Source organism: Grampus griseus, assembly GCF_964374135.1.
Source record: "Grampus griseus genome assembly, chromosome: 6".
NCBI classification, from domain to species: Eukaryota; Metazoa; Chordata; class Mammalia; order Artiodactyla; family Delphinidae; genus Grampus; species Grampus griseus.
The window spans coordinates 5,883,385-5,901,109 of NC_139000.1; the positions used below are offsets into that span (position 1 = coordinate 5,883,385).

Sequence of the window (17,725 nt, forward strand, 5' to 3'; positions counted from 1 at the left end):
AATCTACTACACTCCAATAAAATTAAAATTTAAAATAAAATAGTTGGGCCATCAAATGACAAGGCAAGTATGGCAAAAGATTAGCAATCATTAAGTCTAATAAATGCACGTGCCAATTTCCTTACACTGTTCTACTTTTCTGTACTTACCATTTATAGTAAAATATTTGCTGACCCGCTACAGTGTTAGATGAACAACAAATCAGGCTGTTTTAAGAACGTGTAATATTATCCCATTTTTGTTAAAATGCACACATAGATAAAGGTCTGAAAGAAAGTCAATCAAAATGCTATCAAGGTCATCTCTAGAACAGAGGGATCACAGGTCATTCCGATCTTTTCTGCTGGTTTATAGTTTCCAGTCTTCCTACAGGGAGCATGCGTGATTTTGTGTGAGTTTAGGACCACTTAGAGCGGCTGATCTCTCCCCGGGCCCCTTTTCTCCTCTTCAAGACAGCTTAGGTTCATTATTTTCAAAATAAAGCCCATTCATTTTTAGGAGGGTCTGTGGCATTGCCAGCCTCCCTGAGCTCAATGGTGCCACGGCGGCGGGACCTGGAAGCAATAAGGGTTGGGAACGACGGCGGCCCCTGTGAGGGCCTGGCCAAGAGTTCAGGGGTGGGATTGAGGCTGGTGGCGGCGGACATAGTCCAAGCTGCAGCTGAGACTCACAGGCCATTCATGGGTGAAACAGCCCAAACGGGGAGGGGGGGCGGGGAGCCAGCAAGCAGGTGCCGTGTGGGCATCAGACTCTGGATGACGGACAGGCCCCAGCAGTTGGCTGGCATGCTTGCCCACAGATGGAGAAACCCTGGGAGGAAATCCTAGAGGGAAAAATCAGGAAGTGGGTGGGGAGGGGATATGCGAACAGGCCCAAAGAGACAGACCTGTGACGACCATCTGGGCCTTTGCTCGTCCGGTCCCAGCCCCGCTGACCGCCGTGCATTCGTATGTGCCTTCCTCAGCCTTGGAGGCCCGCGGGATCTCCCAGCTGCTGTTCCCTGACCCCCTGTGGACAACGAACAGCTGGAGACGGTCCCCCAGCCTCGTCCAGACACTGGGGGGCTTGGTCCCCTGAATCTTGCCCAGAAGGGAGGTCGCAAATCCTCCCGGAGACTCGGTAAGAAGAGGCAGACGGCCAAGGACATGCAAATCCCATGATATGCTATGTGACTCTAAGTGCCTTCCCCTCTCTGAGCCCTGGACTTCCAACCATAGCGGGGAGGTTCTCAAGAGGGTCCTTCCTGCCCTGACCAGCACAGAGCTGGGCCTGCATGGGTTGAGTTTTCAGAAGCTGAGGAAGGCCCATGGCTCTTCCAGCAGCAGTGGGAGCCTCAGGGAACCACCCTCCCCCATCCCTGGCCAAGCTGGGAGGTGCCCAGGAGGACAATATGACTGAGACCAAGGTCCCACTCCTGCCACCCACTCCCCTTAGATCCCTCCAGGACATCAGGCCCCCAGGAGCCCTGGGGCTGGGAACAACGGGCGGCCCCGAGCCACTCACTGAAAGTGCCTCTCCTCGCCCAGCCTGGCTCCATCCCGCCGCAGCTGTAGCCAGAAGGGGAGGGCGCTGTGCACAGAGCAGGAGACCACCAGGGGCTGGTGCAGGTAGCCGTGGATCCTCGGGGGCATGCTGACCAGGGGGGCACCTGTGGGCAAGGACCAGCACTCAGGATCCCTCCAGTGACACAGAGACCCACAGGGATGAGCCGAGGAAAGAAGGCCGGGATACAATCTCTGGCACCACCATCCAGTGGTCACCAAGGGCAGGTCGCGTCGCCTCCTGAAGCCTCAGTTTCCACCTCTGTAAAATGGGGTTAATTGGGTGACTGACCTCACCGTGTTGCTGTGAGGAGCTGGTGAGAGATGGGGTGTGGAAAGCACCTGGCACATGCATGTGGCAGGACCGGCTCCGTCAATGAAAACTCATGGGGTTTTTATGGTTTGTGAGAAGCCTGGCCAGGACGGACCAGCCTGTGCCACCATTTTAGCAAGTCTGTGGGGCAGAGAAGTCAAACCAGCCCTGAAATCTGACGAAATGCTCCCCAGACAGGACTCCCCGGGGGTGTGGGTAGGGCTGTGAGGCTGCTCGTCTGCCTGGAGGGTCAGTTTTACCCAAAGTTGTGGGAGGGAAACCTTTTTTTATTGAAAAGTAAGCATACTTGGAGCGTGGCTGTGAATACAAAATTCACATGCATTTTTGAGATAAAATAAGAGATTTCCACGAAATCCCACAGCTTGGGATGAGCCTCTTGGGAACCCCATCAGATGCCACTGCCCCCCTCGCCTGACCCTGGCCTTGGGGTGATACATATTCTCTCCCTGGCTCTTGGAATTACTTCAGTGGAAAAGTTTGAGAACTGTCCCCCAGGGTCAGTCTTGGACTGTCCATGCCTCACTGGGCGATCACGGACGTGTGCTGAACCCGCGCGCTGCCCTCTCCCCCATCCCCACCAGAAATGCTCCGAGGCTGAGGCAATGTGCCAGACCTCCTCTGAGCATAGAGCTGGAGGTGGGAGGGTGGCTGGTGACATCATGCTACAGGCTCCCTGCCACATCCCAGGGGAGAGGGGCGTTGGCCCATCCAGCCACGTCCTTAGCTGCGTGCCCAGCAGCCACCACTCACCCCCACGCACTGGAAGCCTCTGCCGGGCCAACTCCGGCTCCCTCTTCCTTGAGCTCGAAGAGCCCAGGGACCTGAGGCCCCGCCCTCCCCACCCCCATGTCTCCAAACCCAGAGCCTCCTTCTCTCAGTCAAACTCCCAGCCTCCCAGACCCCGAAAGTAGGGGAGGCACATCCCGCCCCCAACCCCGCCTCCACACTTTAATCTACAGCTGACATGGAGACCAAAAGCCAGCTCTAAACTCAAAACTCTGGGAGCCATCTGAAAGAACAGGAGAGAGAAACGGAGGCTGCTGAAATTGCTTCCTGAAAATTCCTCCTCAAAGCTGTAAAAAAAGGCCAAGGGAGGAGAAGCCCAGGGGCCACAGCAGGGGAGTGGAGGCCAGGAGACGGAAAGAAGGGGTCCCAAGCCCCCGACCCCACCCTGCCCGACTCGGGTCCGCCAGGTCCTCCACGTCGCCACCGGCACATTGGCACCCTCCCTGCATCCTTAAATGAAGTGGGATGACCCCCAGCAGAGCTGATGATGGAGTGCCAGTGTCATCCACCTCTGAACTCCTCCCCGGTCACTGCCAGGGGAGGGGGGAGTGGGCTGGAAGAGGGAACGAAGCCCAATAAAGAGGCCGATGGCCAGTGAACTCAGACCCCACCCCACCCCAGCACCCGAGGCAGATCTGGAAAGCCAAAGACTTTGCCCTGCCCTCTGGGAGCTTCCAGCCCAGACGGTGAGACCTCAGGGACACACGGGAAACCAGCAAAAGCCACACACGTGGGAACCAACACAATGTGACCTACAATGACGTCACAGTAACAGCAGCTGTGCGGAGGGTCCCGGTCCACGGTTCCCACGTCCTGTGTGCAGCCTCTTGAATACCCAAGAGCCGTCTTGTTATGTGCGTTAGCTTACGGAACCCTTCGAACAACCCTATAAAATGGGTGAGCTCGGCTTCCCCAGCTATAAAATGGGGACACATCTCAGAACTTGTGTAAGCATTCAGTGAGCTAATGCATGGCAAGCGCTTGGCCCAGGACTGTCCCACGGAAAGTGTTCAAAATGGTGACTAGATGAGTATTACCATGATTTCGACTATGACAGCAATTATGACTAGGGAAGGGCATACCCATACCCCCTGCCCTGCCCACTGCTGTGTCTACAGTGCCGAGTACCATGACCGACACAAAAGGAATGGTGAACGCACAGGTGGATGGATGGACAGATAGATGGATGGATGCGGGGATGGGTGGATGACTTTGCAGCAAATCCTGCAGCTGAAAGCTACATCTGAAGATCTCAGTGTTTGGCATAATGTCTTGCAGAGCCTGCTGCCCAGAGAAGTTTAATGAAAAAAATTTCCTAATCTAATCTCATCAGAAGAGCCTTCCGGAAAGAAATAAGCCTCCAAGGGAACCAGGGAGCTGGGGGTGGTACGAGCCAATCACTCACCTGGGGCCACCCCACGGTAGGAAACTCCAGAGACGCGGAGGAGGGCGTTTCCCTCATGGTCCTTGCCCTTCACCTTGAGGTAGAAGCGCTCCTGGGGGGTGCGGAAGGACGGCCCACCCCACAGCTGATGGGTGGATCTGTTGGAGAGGAGCTGCATGGGCAAAGTCAGGAGGGACCGCCCTGAGCTGTGTGAGAGCTCCATTGAGTCCAGGTGGCCAGGTGCCTGCAGGCCTGTGGAGTTGATCACCAGGGAGATGGGCACCCCTGCAGAGGAAGGGCGAGGAAGGAGATGCTGCCATCTGTGCTGGGCTCCACGATCCTCCCCAAGCAGGGGCTCTAGGACCACAGTCAGAGAGCAGCCTGCTTGCCTGACCTTCACCCGCTCCCTCACCTTCTCTTCCCTGGTCTAACTAATGCTGGGTGGGATAAGGAGAGAAGCGGGGGGCTTGCTACTGTCCGTGGTCCTGAAACACCAGTGTCCCTTCAACCCACGGCTTCCCATGGCTACATCCCCTCTACTGTGCAGATTGGGGCGCTCACTGAGCAGAACTGGGAAGGGGTACCCCCACCCCTGCCCCACCACTAACTGCTGGCTGTCGTCAGGCAGGCTCTGGGACCGGCCGAGGTGAGACACACGCCCCGGTTTGGGAAGGCTGACTCCTGCCCATCCTTTCCCCATGCTCATCTTTCCTCTGGTTTCCTTTTCTATCTTGTTGAAATGTACTTTCCACGCTATCCCAAGACAGACAGAACTGGACTTGGGTTTTATAGTCTCCTAAGCTGATGTGGGAACAGTCAGGTCGCTCCCTTGGCAGGTGGCTTTTCATTGTTTTTTTCCTCTCACTGATCATAAACCAGGGACCAGAGGATGTGGTCCAGGAAGTGCCTTCACATTTTTGAAAAAGTATCAAACAACCTGGAAGGGGCACATACAAATCTAGAAGTCCAGATTCCTTTGAAAAATCAATGTGTCAGCGCTGGGCGCCATTCCCGCATTGCAAGAAGCAGCCAACGGCGTGCAGCAGCTGTGGCCCAGACCCCCACTGTCCAGTTAGCCACAGCCTCGCCCACTCCCTGGTGCCCCTGGCACTGAGACCAATCGCCATCTATCATTTGCAATTGCCCTGCTGTTTCTCTGTCTCTTTTGGATGTCTGGGACCCACATCTTTATCAAAAGCAGAAACCAAAGAGGGTCACACCCTTCACCCTCTTCCACTGGAGACTGGCCAGTTTTCAGTCCCTACTGTAACACTTCATGTAGGATTTCTTTTCTCTCTTGGCTTTAGAATAGGAGCTAAGTTTCTCTGCCTCGGGCCCTCTCTCGCACTGGCAGAAACAAACACGACATGAGCACGCAGACCCCTTTTTCACTTTGAAGATATTACTGCTGGTCCTGGCAGGGACACCTACAAGGGCTGACAAGAATGACAGACATTAGAGGAGATACAGACTAGAAAGAAAGCCCTAAGGATCCAGCACACACCATTTAGGGGTCACTATTCTGTGGTCCAAAGTTAGCCTGACCCGGTCTAGTCGTCCCCATCCCTGCTCAGCTGGTCCTCGCAAAATCCCCCGGATGGACCCGGGGCAAGACACCATATTTTCCAAACTATAAATGGGGACCCTGGTCTGGCTGCCAGGTGGCATTTTCTGGCAAGAAGCTCTGGCACCCTGAGCTAGAAGTCTCTGCCTGCTCTGGGGTCCAGCTTCCTCCAGGTGGAGTCATGATGGGGTACGTAGGCAACCTCGGAACCCAGTGCGCGGCTTCTCATTGGAAAACTGATCCTACGCCTCCAACGTCCCCCCAGGCGATCAGCCTCCAGGGGCAGCTAAATGTCCATCAGGACGCTCGTTCCCTTGGAGTGAGACACTGGTCCCCCTTTCGGGGAAGGTGTCCACTGAAGCACCTCGGAAAGTATTGGACCAGCCTGATGTTCACCGGAAGAAGTGGGGCTCTGGACAGACAAGTCTCGACAAAGAGCAAGGGGAAGGAGTAGTAAGCGGGACTGCGTGAGGTCCTGGAGGCCTTGGGGGGCAGGGAGGAATTTCTAAAGGTAAACGGTCCCAGGGTCACCTGGGCTGGAGCCGACAGAGGGAGTGCTGGCCCTGGGCGCAGTTCACGGTGATGTGACAGAGAGGCTGGACCCAGCCTCTGCAGGCCCGTTCCATAGTCACACAGTCATGGCTCCCCCCAGAGCTCCCCCCACTTCCCAAAGGCGAGCCCCACCTCCGCAGAAGGCGGCCCTGCATCGCCCTGGGGCCAGGAGCACGGTACCTTGCAGGGGCCACTCGATGGTGTGGCTGAGGTCCAGGGAGGGCTGAGTGGAGAAGCCAGCTCGGAAGTCGACGTTGCTGATGCCCGTGATCCTGACCGAATGGCGGCCGCTGCTATAGACCTAGCACAGGCCCAGGCCCACGTCACCGGGGCATCCGAACCCAGCACCCCAGCTCCAGGCAGGAGGCGGGCGACCCGACCCGGCCTGGAGTCGGCAGCTGGAATTCTCCCGCCGTTGCATACAGGTGGGCAACTTACCTGCTCCCTGGGGGCCCAGCACGATGCTCCCCAAATGAAGTGGAAGAAACCCAGCTAGGGCACTGTCCTGAGTAGCACTCTCGAAGCTGCCCTGCCTTTCCCACGACCACCGCCCCCAACTCCCGCGGGTCTGGTCTGTCCCCCTGCACGTCTAACCCCTGCCTTGGCATGAGAGCTCTTGGCTCAAAGATGCTCAGAGTTTGAAGGATAGCGGTGCCTGCAGCACACAGCACTGTGCCTGGCGCCCAGCAGGGGCTCATGCATGTTTGCCTGATCGGCAAGAGTCCTATCCTCCTGAAGCAGCAGACTGCCCCGTCCCAGGATACTCTGTCAGGAGCCCAGCCTGCCCCCAGCACCTTGCCGATTACAGCAGACCCTGCTCCCCCTGCCAGTCCTGTCCCTCTGAGCCCAAGGTCACCCTTGCTGCTTCTGTGCACTCTTCACAGGACAGCTCAGTCACCCACCTGGACACTCAAGTGGTTTCTGTAAGCCTTTCTTAGAAGCTCCCTAACTAACCCCAAACCGCTCCACTTCCTCTCACTGATGCAAGGCGGAATACTCCTCCTCTGTTCTTGGCCCTTTACTTCTATTGATATGCCCACGTCACTATCCACGCTCCAGCTCTCAGCTTCGCAGCGCCCGGCGAGAGGGAGGTGGTATCTCGGGTTGGTGAAGCTGGTCTCCCCAACCCCAGGAACCCCAGGCCCCCTACCTTGACGGACCACAGCCCAGGATGCTCGGGCTTAAAGGCCACAACCTTGGCCGAGTCAGGGATGTTGAGGAGCACGTCGAGGCCCTCGTCCCTCTGCAGGATCCTCCCTGTGGAAGCCCCAAGGACCGCTTAGTCCCCAGCCACTTCCTGGGGGTGGCAGCGGCCCACCCTGTCCCCTGGAACCCACAGCGCTCCAAACACCAGCCTCGGGCTTCCTAGAGGAACTGACAAGAGGCCTTCGGTGGTACCCGGGCCTCTATCTTACCCTGATCTCCATCCTCATCTCTCCCCAGGTGCCGGCTGTACCCCTGGCCTCTGGACCTGAATACTCAGGACATCTGCAGAGCACCATGGGGCCAGGAGACCGGGTCCAAATCACACTGACCCTGGGCGACCCGACAAGTCACTCCACCTCCCAGAGCCCCAGCTTCCCATCTCTACGATGTGCCACTAATTCTTGCCCCCATTGACTCTCCAGGCCACCGAAGAGCTCCACTGAGGGAACACAGGGAAGATGCCATGTGATCCTTGAAGCTCAGGAACTGTCATCATTTTAATTCCCCTTAGCCGGGCTGCTAACGGCCTTCCTGTTTCCTAACCTACCACAGGTACCCTCCCTGCCCTTCACTTGGCATTCCCCCTACCCTCCTCGCTCCTGGAGCCTTATGTCCAAACCCCCTATCACCCCAGGGCCTCTCTCTCTGTCCATTCTGGACTCCCAGCTCAGTCTCAGGGCCAAGGTGGAGGCCAGCCCTGGGGCGCACGTACCCAGCGGGTCTTGGACTTCGATCTCAGGCCCCGGGCCACTCAGGGAGATGGTGACCTCCTTCAGGCTGGGGTCAAAGGGGATCTTCCACGTGTGCTCGCCGTCTTCCTCGTGGTCCGTGGACAGCAGGTGCACCTTGGAGGTCTGGATTGCTGACTCCACCCACTTCAGCACCTGGAAGGCAGGTGTGAGAAGCTGACACTAGCAGGTGCCCGTGATGTCTTGCTTGTGCCTGGCCCACAGGAGGTGGGTCCCTAACACGCTGCCAGTTGTGTGCAAAATCCGGTCCCCCAGTGGCTTTTAGGCAGCATACAGGCTTTCCAGGTCACCTGAGGCCACCCCACTCCCCACTGCCCGATTCACACGTCACTACCCTCTTGGCCTGTGGGCTCAGAACTGTGACACCTGAATGAAGGCATCCAGAGGACTCAGCTGGGCCAGAAGGAGCAAAGGGTGCCCTCTGCTGGGAAGACTTCCCTCCTTCCTCACATGGCCAACTTCTGTGACACCCGTCACTTCCTCCAGGAAGCCCTCCTGGAAGCCTTACACACTGATGAACTCTGGAGATCCGGAATCTCTCCCAGAGCCATGTGGTTCACCATCCCCTGCCCAAGGGGCCTCAGACCACACCCTCACCTGGACACCATGCTCTCTAAGCAGGACCATGTCTCTAAGCAGACAGCAAAGACAGCCCCCTCCTGACCCTTGTCACAACACTGAGAAATCTTATGTCCTTTGTTCCTACAACTGCTTTTATTCATTCTAAAATCTTCCTCTTTCAGACAGGTCCCATTGAAAATCAGGTAACAGGTAACTCTCTCTCCAAAATACCATCCCACTTATTTTCCTGAATAAGGAAACAATCAGATGAATCCGCAACACGGGACACTGTATAAGCAATACCTCTCCAACAAGTTAGTGGCATGAAAAAATGGCAGACTACTTCAGAGTTAAGGAAACTTAACAGACATAAGAACCCAATGAAATGCACAGCCCTTGATTGAATCCTGATTTGACATTTTGAGGACAAGTAGGGAAAGTTGAATACGGGCTTGGCATCAGCTGATACTAGCAAAGTACTAGTCATTTTATCAGGTGATGTCGTGGGTTACGCTCGAGTCTATCTTTTTTTTTTTAATTTATTTTTGGCTGCATTGGGTCTTCGTTGCTGCGTGCGGGCTTTGTCTCTAGTCACGGCGAGCAGGGGCTACTCTTCGCTGCAGCGTAAGGGCTTCCCATCACGGTGGCTTCTCTTGTTGCGGAGCACGGGCTCTAGGCGACTGGGCTTCGGTAGTTGTGGCACTTGGGCTCAGTAGTTGTGGCTCACGGGCTCTAGAGCGCAGGCTCAGTAGTTGTGGCCCATGGGCTTAGTTGCTCTGCGGCTTGTGGGATCTTCCCGGACCAGGGCCCGAACCCGTGTCCCCTGCATCGGCAGGCGGATTCTTAACCACTGCGCCACCAGGGAAGTCCCCGTTTTTACTGTTCTATATCTTTGACACTTCTCACAGAAAATGTTTAAGCAAAGATCCATTGAAAGGAACAAGTACGTCTTTACAAGCGTGACTTTGGAATATACCTGAGCCACCACAGGGGTGTCCTGTCGCTTACCAGTTCTAATCAACAGGAAGTGACTTCCTGGAATACTGTTTTGAGAGATGTGAAGCCACGTTCAGCCGCAATTCGAAAAGGTCTGTGATCGAGCAGCAAGTCTGCCGTGGATCTGGAATTAGAACGCGGTGTCTGGCACGTTACACATTGGCCATCCTTGCTCTAAACGACAGTCCTCCAGCTCTGCCTGCCGTGTGATCTTCCGTGGAAGGGAAAGGGAACAGAAGGGAATTGGAAGAATTGCTCGAGATTTGGAAAATGAATGTGTTTTGGTCAGACTGAGCTGGAACATGTGCGCCTAGATTTTACAGCTAGATTTCAGTTATCACTGGACGAGAATTCTGTGTTCTGAAAACTCCTCTGTTTTTGTATTTGGAGCTACTCCATTCTTCTGTTTCTGCCTAACTTTCTAAGGGATGTTTCTCTTGAAAAGATCCCACCTATTTTGGTTAAGAAATGAAGGCAAGGCTCTTCGTCCGTGTGGAGGTCGATCAGAAGCGGCAGCTAAGGCTCCCAGCTAGAAAGGCAGACAGAAGCTGGTGAGGTAAGCGAGGCAGCTCCCCGACAGCAAAGCAACAGCTCTGTGACCACTGTCCTTCTCCCCCCGGGGCCAGGCCTTCTCAGGGGTCAGGAGGCAATCAGAAATGAGCAAAGCTGCCAGAAGGGGGTGGCAGCACTCGTTGACAATTACCCAGATGGGTCACACCCGCTACTGTGTTGCAACTGTCATTACAAGCTCTTTCTAGGATTTTTTGATGGAGAGAAGATGCCCAAGAGCTCAGGCTACTGCACGGAGAGGGCTGAGACGGGACAGGAGGCCAGCGACCCCGTCAGGAGGCAGCCCGCCCACGAGGGCTGCCCTGTAAGCACATCACCACTCCAGAGCTGGGGGAGCTGACCCTCTTGCCCACAGCAAGGCCAAGCGGCTGCAGGCCCAGGCCTGGGGGCAAAGGCTTCTGGGCCTGGCGATGGCCCGGGGACTCAGAGAGGAATGGAGGGAAACTTCTGAGCAGACAGCCTTCATGGAGCAATGTTTATTTGCGAAGGTAATGGCTTCCAGATGTTAGCAGGACGGGGGGCCTGGGAGCCAGCAATGCACTGGGGCTCATCTCTGTTGCTGATGGGGAAAGAATGAGAGAATCTGGCGCTGCAACCCTGGCCAGATGGTTGCCGCTCAGCGGTTCACAGCAGATAAATCATCCCCCGAGTCTCCTCCCAAAGCATCTGACAGTCGGGGTGAGGAAACCGAGCAGGGAAGCTGGGGCCGGGGGCGTCAAATGGGCCTCGAGAACCACAGATCAGAAAACTGAGGGCCCTTGACAACTGGGCACCACGGGGCACTGGGCCCAGCCTCTACCTTCCTGAGAACCTTTTCCAGAGAAAGCTCTTACCCCTGAGGGGGCTTCGCTAGAGCTGGGGTGTGTGTGTTCTGCGCTCCACACAGAAGCGCAGGCGCTGGAGGTACGGCCACCACTAACCCTCCCCCAGGGCTCCCTGGTGCCTGGCCTCATGCAGAGGTCTTCCTCCTACCCTTGTCACCATCTCTCCAGGCAGTAGCCCTCATAACCCAACGGCGCAGCTGAGGAAACAAAGGCCCAGAGACGTTAAGTGCTGTGCTCAAGGTCACACAGCAGACAGGTGGCAGAGCTGGGGTCTGAAGACAGCATGTGACCTTAACCCCCTACCACCCCACCTCCTCTGGGAAGGGTCCAGGATGAGGTCATCTCCAGGGCCTGTGTCTCCTGATCTGTTAATCCAAAGCACCTGTTAATCTGACCTCCCCTCCCCCTCCCCCTTACTGTCTTAGAGGGCAGTTCACCTTTCCCCTGGTTAATGCCCAGATTCTGAGCAATTTGTCATATTTGTACCTGCTGGTGCTGGACAGGGAAAGGGTCTGAGCCCCCAGAGTGGGACTTCCCAGGACCCCAGAGGGCTTCAGGATGATGGGCTCTCCCAGAAATTCTGACCGTTCTGTTGGACCTGGGGACAGGACGTTGAGCTGGGTCTGAGCTGGGGGGAAGCCTGTGGGAAAGATGTGCTGGGGCAAGGAGGTTCTTGGACCTAGCTAAGTCCTAATTAAAAATGCACACCTCTGGGAGAGGCCCAAGGGGTCACGCTGCCTGCTTCCCCTGTCCGCTGAAGGATGGCAAAAGCTACAGGTTACCCCTCCCAGGGCGAGAGGATCTTCACCCTCCTTTAGTTACGCTGGAATCTCAAAGGTGGAAAAAGCTAAATGCCCGAAAGCACAGAGACATAAGATTGATGGATAATCTCTCGGCGCCCAGCACCTAAAGCTGCACCAGCGCAGAGTACGTGCTCGATAAATGAAGGGAAGAGAGAACGCGCTCGATAAATGAAGGGAAGAAGGAACGCACTCTATGTGTCGTTCCTGCCATACTGGACACACTTTGAAATGGTCAAAGAACTGACTACACAGGCGGGGTTTGGGGGACTTTTGCAACTTCTTCTAGCCGGAGCCCCCTTGGCTTGGGCAAAGACACTGTTCCCTCTCCTGGGGGGATGACCACGGCCCTGGCTGCCCCGGCTACCTTCCCAGGCTTGCCAAATGTCTGGGGACATCTGGAAGGGGCCAGGTACAAGGCATGAAGCTAACGAATGACAGAGCTCTATTCAGGGAGGAGAGGGATCCAGGCCCCTAGCCAGGGGCAGCCAATCCTGGCCATCGGATGTCCTACCACGTCAGACGTGTCCTGCCCGGCCAGGCTGCCACGGCAGAAGGCTGGCACCACGGCCAGGAGCCAGGGGCTCGCCCCAGGTGCCATGGCTCGAGGGAGAGGCTAGGAGAGTCCAGCCCCACACCTGAGCAAGCGGTCCTCCACCGACCCACCCAGACGCCTGACGTCTGATTTGCCCCAGCAGGAACCCAGTTCCCGAGCAACTGCCCAGATAGGACACCGCCAAAACAGGGACCAAGCCGTCATTCCACTCTGAAATGCCTCCCACCCTTGCTTGGGTGGCTTAGTACCAGAGCACGCTGACACGCCAAAAGAAATAAAGCCTCTTGTGTAGCAGAGAAGCATAAACGCCATCTTTCAACAGGGAGCGAAGGCGCTAACCTAAACATGGCCCTGGAGATCATAAACATACAACATACCATACCCTCTCCCGGAGGCAAGAGCAGGGCTGGCCCGAGGCCGCGGTGGCCTCAGAGATGCTGTTCCTCTCATCTTCCTCTTCCTCACGCACAAGGGACTCCATGTCATCCATTCACCAGCTACTTACCAAACACCTGCTCCCTGCTGGTGGCTGTACCAGGTGCTGGAGATACCGTAGCAGACAGGAACTTAAGGGCCCTGCCCTCAGGGAGCTCACAGCCTAATGGCATTAAATAATCGCACAGCTGCAAAACTATGATTCTATAAAGCAGTACAGAGAGCTGGGAGAGGGTATGATAGGAGACTTAATTTGATGGGAAATCGAGGAAGGTGTATGTCAGCTAAGACTGGGAAGATGAGGGGCCAGGGGAGGAGAAGCTGGAAAAACAAGCCACACGAGCAAAGGCCCTGGGGGAGGAAAGACACGGGGCACTGAAGAAAGAGCAGAGAGGCCAGCAGGGCGGCAGCAGCGGGCAAGGGGGAGAACACAGGCGATAGGCTCCGAGAGGCAGAGCTCAGATAAGGGTCTGGACCTGTTCCAGGGGACAATGGGGCGGGACCTGTTGGTCCGATTTGTTTTAGAGGGTCCAGCGGGATGCAGGACCGGCTCATACAGGCTCAAGAAGGCCAATTATGAGCATCACTTCCCATGCTCTGTGACTTCATGACGGCAGCTTGAAACCAGCCAAAGTAGGAGTATTTACACCATGGAAGCGGGCATTCTTGTTCCTTCCAGAGAGAGATGGTTGTGAAACATTTATCAACATGCCACTGGAAGAATCCCTCTGGCTCCTGGGGAGGAATGGACGTGCTAGGCAGAGGGAAAGCGGGGAGAGACCTGAGCAACTGATGGAGCCTGGAGGGGAGGAAGGGCAGGCACCTGGTCCAAGACCGAGATGAGGAGTCAGCGCTGGGGCATCAGCAGCCCTGCACGTCAGGCTTCAGGGCCAAGCAATCGTCTCCCTGCCAAGTCCCCAAGCTCGACTTCCTGTCCCAGCAACACAGCCCAAATCTGATGGCCGCCCCCATGCTCCTCCACCCACTCCTGGGCTCCTCGACTCTGGGGAGAAGCTCCCCCCGCTCTGTCAGCCTTTGTTAGATCTATCCTACCAGCCTGGACCTCCTGGGGGACCCGGGCTAAAACCCGGGGTGCTCCTTCAAGCCCCAATCTTTTTACGGGCGAAACTGAGAAACCCGCAGCACCTGCTTTGGGGGCGAGCGAGAGGGTTTGGCCAGATGATGCCCAAAATCCCTGAGCACCGGGCTTCCTGCGCTTCCTGCTGTGGTGTGAGCGCCCGGCACCGCTCATCCGTGATGGCAACCGACCCACGGGCCGAGCCGCCCAGAGATGCAGCACGTCAGGGCCGGCTCACCTCAGTCACCTGCTGCCTGTCCAGGTGGAACACCTGCCCGGAGCTGGTGGCAGCAATCTCCTCGTAGGCCAGGTAGCCAGGATGAGTACGGTCACCACAGTCCCCCGTCAGCACAAAGACCACCTAGAAGAGAGACAGGCAGCCTGGCTCATGGCTCCTCTGCCACCTTTTACAGGTATGAGTCGCAAGGCCAGAACCAGGGAGGAGTGACCTGGAGAAAGCCCCTTCCCCTCTCTGGGCTCAGGCGATGCATCTGTAAAATGGGAGTGATATGAGTTCCCGCCCGTGGGGGTCAGGACTGATGCAGGCCACGTGTTCACCACAGGGCCAGGAATACAGTAGATGCTCGATGAATGCGAGCCGTTATCAAATCTACGAAGAAGGGAATGGAAACCGACTCTGCTCCAAGTGGCCCCTGGAGGCCGCAGAGCTAGAAGAACCTTGGAGAACCCGAGTTTGTTCCAGAGGGGAGAGCAGAGAGGCGTCCCAGCCCCTGAGGTCTTTCCCAAGGATTCCAGTGGGCGGGCCCTCCTTCCTTCCCTGCACACATCTCCTTCCCAACCCCTCTCTGTGAAAGCAAGAAGCAAAAACCCCAGCACGTCTTCCAGACCCTTAGACAATGCAGAGGCGACGCCAGGAGGAAGACGGATTGCCCGGGCTCTGACGGGGTGTGAAGGGAGCAGGGCGGTGTGGTCTTTATCAAAAATGGGTCTTGCCAGGGAGGCCTGCGGCCTGGCAGACGGGGCAGGAGCATGAGAACACACTTGGACTTCACAGCCCAGCTAGTCAGTGGGCTGGTCGGCACTCCTGGCGGAGGCTGGACCCAGAGAAGCAGCAGCTCAGCTCTCCGGCGGGGGGGTTGGGGGGGGTGGAGGGAGGGAGGGGGGCTTGGGGTGGCCCTCGGAGACCCCAGCTTCCCCAGCACCCCCTCGTGGTGGCTCACCCGTGACTGTTTAAGCTGCAGCAGCTGCAGCACCTCGTCCTTCTTGTGGTAGTCCTTGGCGCGGGCGTCCGAGAAAACATAGATGAAGGAGCCGGGGTTGGCGACCTCCACGGCAGCCTTGATGGCCCCCATGCTCATCTCTGGGCAGTCCCCGCCTCCCTGCAGGACAGGGCGGGTCAGCGGCCGCCGCCCACCTCCTCGCCGTGGGGACCACCCAGGGAGGTGGGGGTCCCCTCCAGTGGCCTCTGTCCTGCCCATTCAGGGTCATGCCAGGGCCCCAGCCACTCCCTTCCCTGAGACACAGTGTAGCATCCAATCCGCTTCATCTCTCATTCATTCACTCATTCATTCATTCCTTCATTCACTCACTCATTCCTTCATTCACTCCTTCATTCACTCATTCACTCACCCATGCCCGAGCGACACGGTCCCTCCCACAGAGTCTGGATGGGAGGCAGACTTGACAGTAACAAGCACAGCACAAGCATTTAGTTACCATTGTGAGGAGTGCTACCAGTGCGATAGGAGGGATGGGAGCCACCAGGACATCGAACAGATACGCCAAAAAAGCCACATGTTAGCCAAGGCTTGGAGGATACAGGGGTAGAGGGGTCGCCAGGAGAAGGAGAGGTGAGGGGTGGGCAGAGGAAAACATTCAAAGCCGCCTCCTCAGATCCTCTCTGTGACCCGCCCTGGAACCGATTCCACATAAACACACAGCCCTCCCCTCCCCGCCCACCGGCCAGGAGCTCTCTGCCCCCCAGGTTCGCACACCCAGCACTGGAAGCAGGGTGTGCACACGGTAACTTCAGGAAACGCTTCTCTCTTTGGTTCACTCATCCCTTCCGTGTGCCGGGCCCTGTTCTGGGCCCTGGGGGACTTGGCGGTGAGCTAGACCGATCCGTGGGATCCCTGCCTGCAGGAAGCTGGGTGGGGGAGACGTATGCTGAACCAGGGTGTTCAGTGTGGCCCAAAAGCCGAGGAGGCCATGGGACATCTGACCCAGTCTCGGGCCAGGTTTTGGGGGGTCTGAATTGACCCCTCTTGAATCCTCCCTCAGCTGCCACATACCCCCTCCTTCCAAGCCTGAATCCATGCAGTAAATAATAACTACCTTCTACATGCCAGGCTCAGGGACTCCTGTAGGTACTTGGTTCACTGAATAAAGGAAGGAACCCCCCAAAGTACAAAATCTGCAGGACCCCCAAGCTGGGGGGGAGCCCCAGGCAGAGCTGGGAGGCAGGTCATAGCGGTTGCAGGAAGCACCACCTTGGCCCCCAGGTGGGGCAAAGACCTTGGCCTCTGGCAGGGACGGGGCAGAAGGACACAGAGGGCCAGCAGCCGGGGCGGGGCGGCCTACCTGCACGTAGAGTTCTCTCAGCTCCCTCTGAAACACCGCTGGGTCGGCCGTGAGGGTCACCGGGCCAATATCTGCAGGGAAGAGAGAGAGGACCAGGTGAGTTTGGACCCCCGGAAGCATAGCCCCTGTGGGCTAGGGCACCAACTGCATGATGTGTCACCATCAGAGGGGAGAGGAGCTGAGGCCTGGACCTCAGAGACCTCCACAAATGGGGAAGTGGTAGGGGAGCAGCTCCCAGGGCTGCCAGGGTCAGATCTGGAAAGGAGGTCAGGCCACTTGGCCCTCTGCCCACTCCAAACTGGACCCAGAGTTCCAGGGGAGCAGAGAGATGGAGCAGGGGGCAAACCTCCAGTCTTGCCCCCAGACCCACAGTTCCTGATCTTTTGTGACTACGACTCCCCTAGAAACCTCCCCTCTACCAGCCCACCAAGCCCCGCATCAGCAGGAAGGGAATTCTGGGAAGACAAAGAAACAGAGAATTGAGCAAATAAAGTTTTGGACCACAGAGCAACTGGCCAACAGCAGACTGACCCACAGAAGCTAAACCTTCCAGAAACTGCATCCATATATTAGCTCACTTGAAAAGAGCAGGATTAATTACAAGGGCTGTGATCCCAAATGTTGGCAAGGATACGGAGTAACTGAAACTTTCACGCACTGCCGGTGGGAATGCAAAAATGGTTCAGCCGCTTTGGAAAACAAACGGAAGTTTCTACAAAGTTAAACGTGCACCTGCCACAGGATCCAGTCTTTCCACTCCTCGGTATTTACCCAAGACAAATGAAAACATACGTCCACACCAAGACTTGTACTCCAATGTTCATAGCAGCTGTTTTCACAATAGCCCAGAACTGGAAACAAGCCAGCTGTCCATAACTGGTGAATGAATAAACAAACTGAGGTACATTCGTATAATCAAATACCACTCAGCCAGAAAACGGAACGAGCTACCAATACAGGCAACCAGATGGATGAATCTCGCAGACATCATCCTGCACGAAAGAAGCCATACACAGAAGGGTGCCTACTATACGGTTCCATTTACAGAAAGCTCTGGAACTGGCAGAATTAATCAAAGGTGAAAAAACTCAGAACGGAGGTTGTCTGTGGGATAGGGAGATCCAAGGAACTGTCTGGGAAGGCAGAAACGCTCTATATTGTGATGGGAATGTGGGTTCCGCAGGTGTATCCGTTTGTCAAAAGTGTAAAGCAAAGATTTGCCCATTTCAACGTATGTTAATTTTACCT

The 17,725-nt window shown here is 56.3% G+C and overlaps 1 protein-coding gene across 1 annotated transcript in view; it reads right to left on the reverse strand.

Moving 5' to 3' along the window:
- Nucleotides 1-17,725, reverse strand: part of HMCN2 (hemicentin 2) — a gene marked incomplete at its 5' end in the record, with an annotated part of 150,996 nt that overhangs the window by 113,382 nt on the left and 19,889 nt on the right. Inside the window, 9 exons of the mRNA XM_082656533.1 lie at nt 887-1,008; nt 1,504-1,648; nt 4,067-4,330; nt 6,342-6,462; nt 7,312-7,418; nt 8,080-8,251; nt 14,175-14,297; nt 15,118-15,276; nt 16,478-16,548. Of these exons, the coding sequence (XP_082512659.1) occupies nt 887-1,008; nt 1,504-1,648; nt 4,067-4,330; nt 6,342-6,462; nt 7,312-7,418; nt 8,080-8,251; nt 14,175-14,297; nt 15,118-15,276; nt 16,478-16,548 (1,284 nt within the window). The remainder of the gene's footprint in view (nt 1-886; nt 1,009-1,503; nt 1,649-4,066; nt 4,331-6,341; nt 6,463-7,311; nt 7,419-8,079; nt 8,252-14,174; nt 14,298-15,117; nt 15,277-16,477; nt 16,549-17,725) is intronic.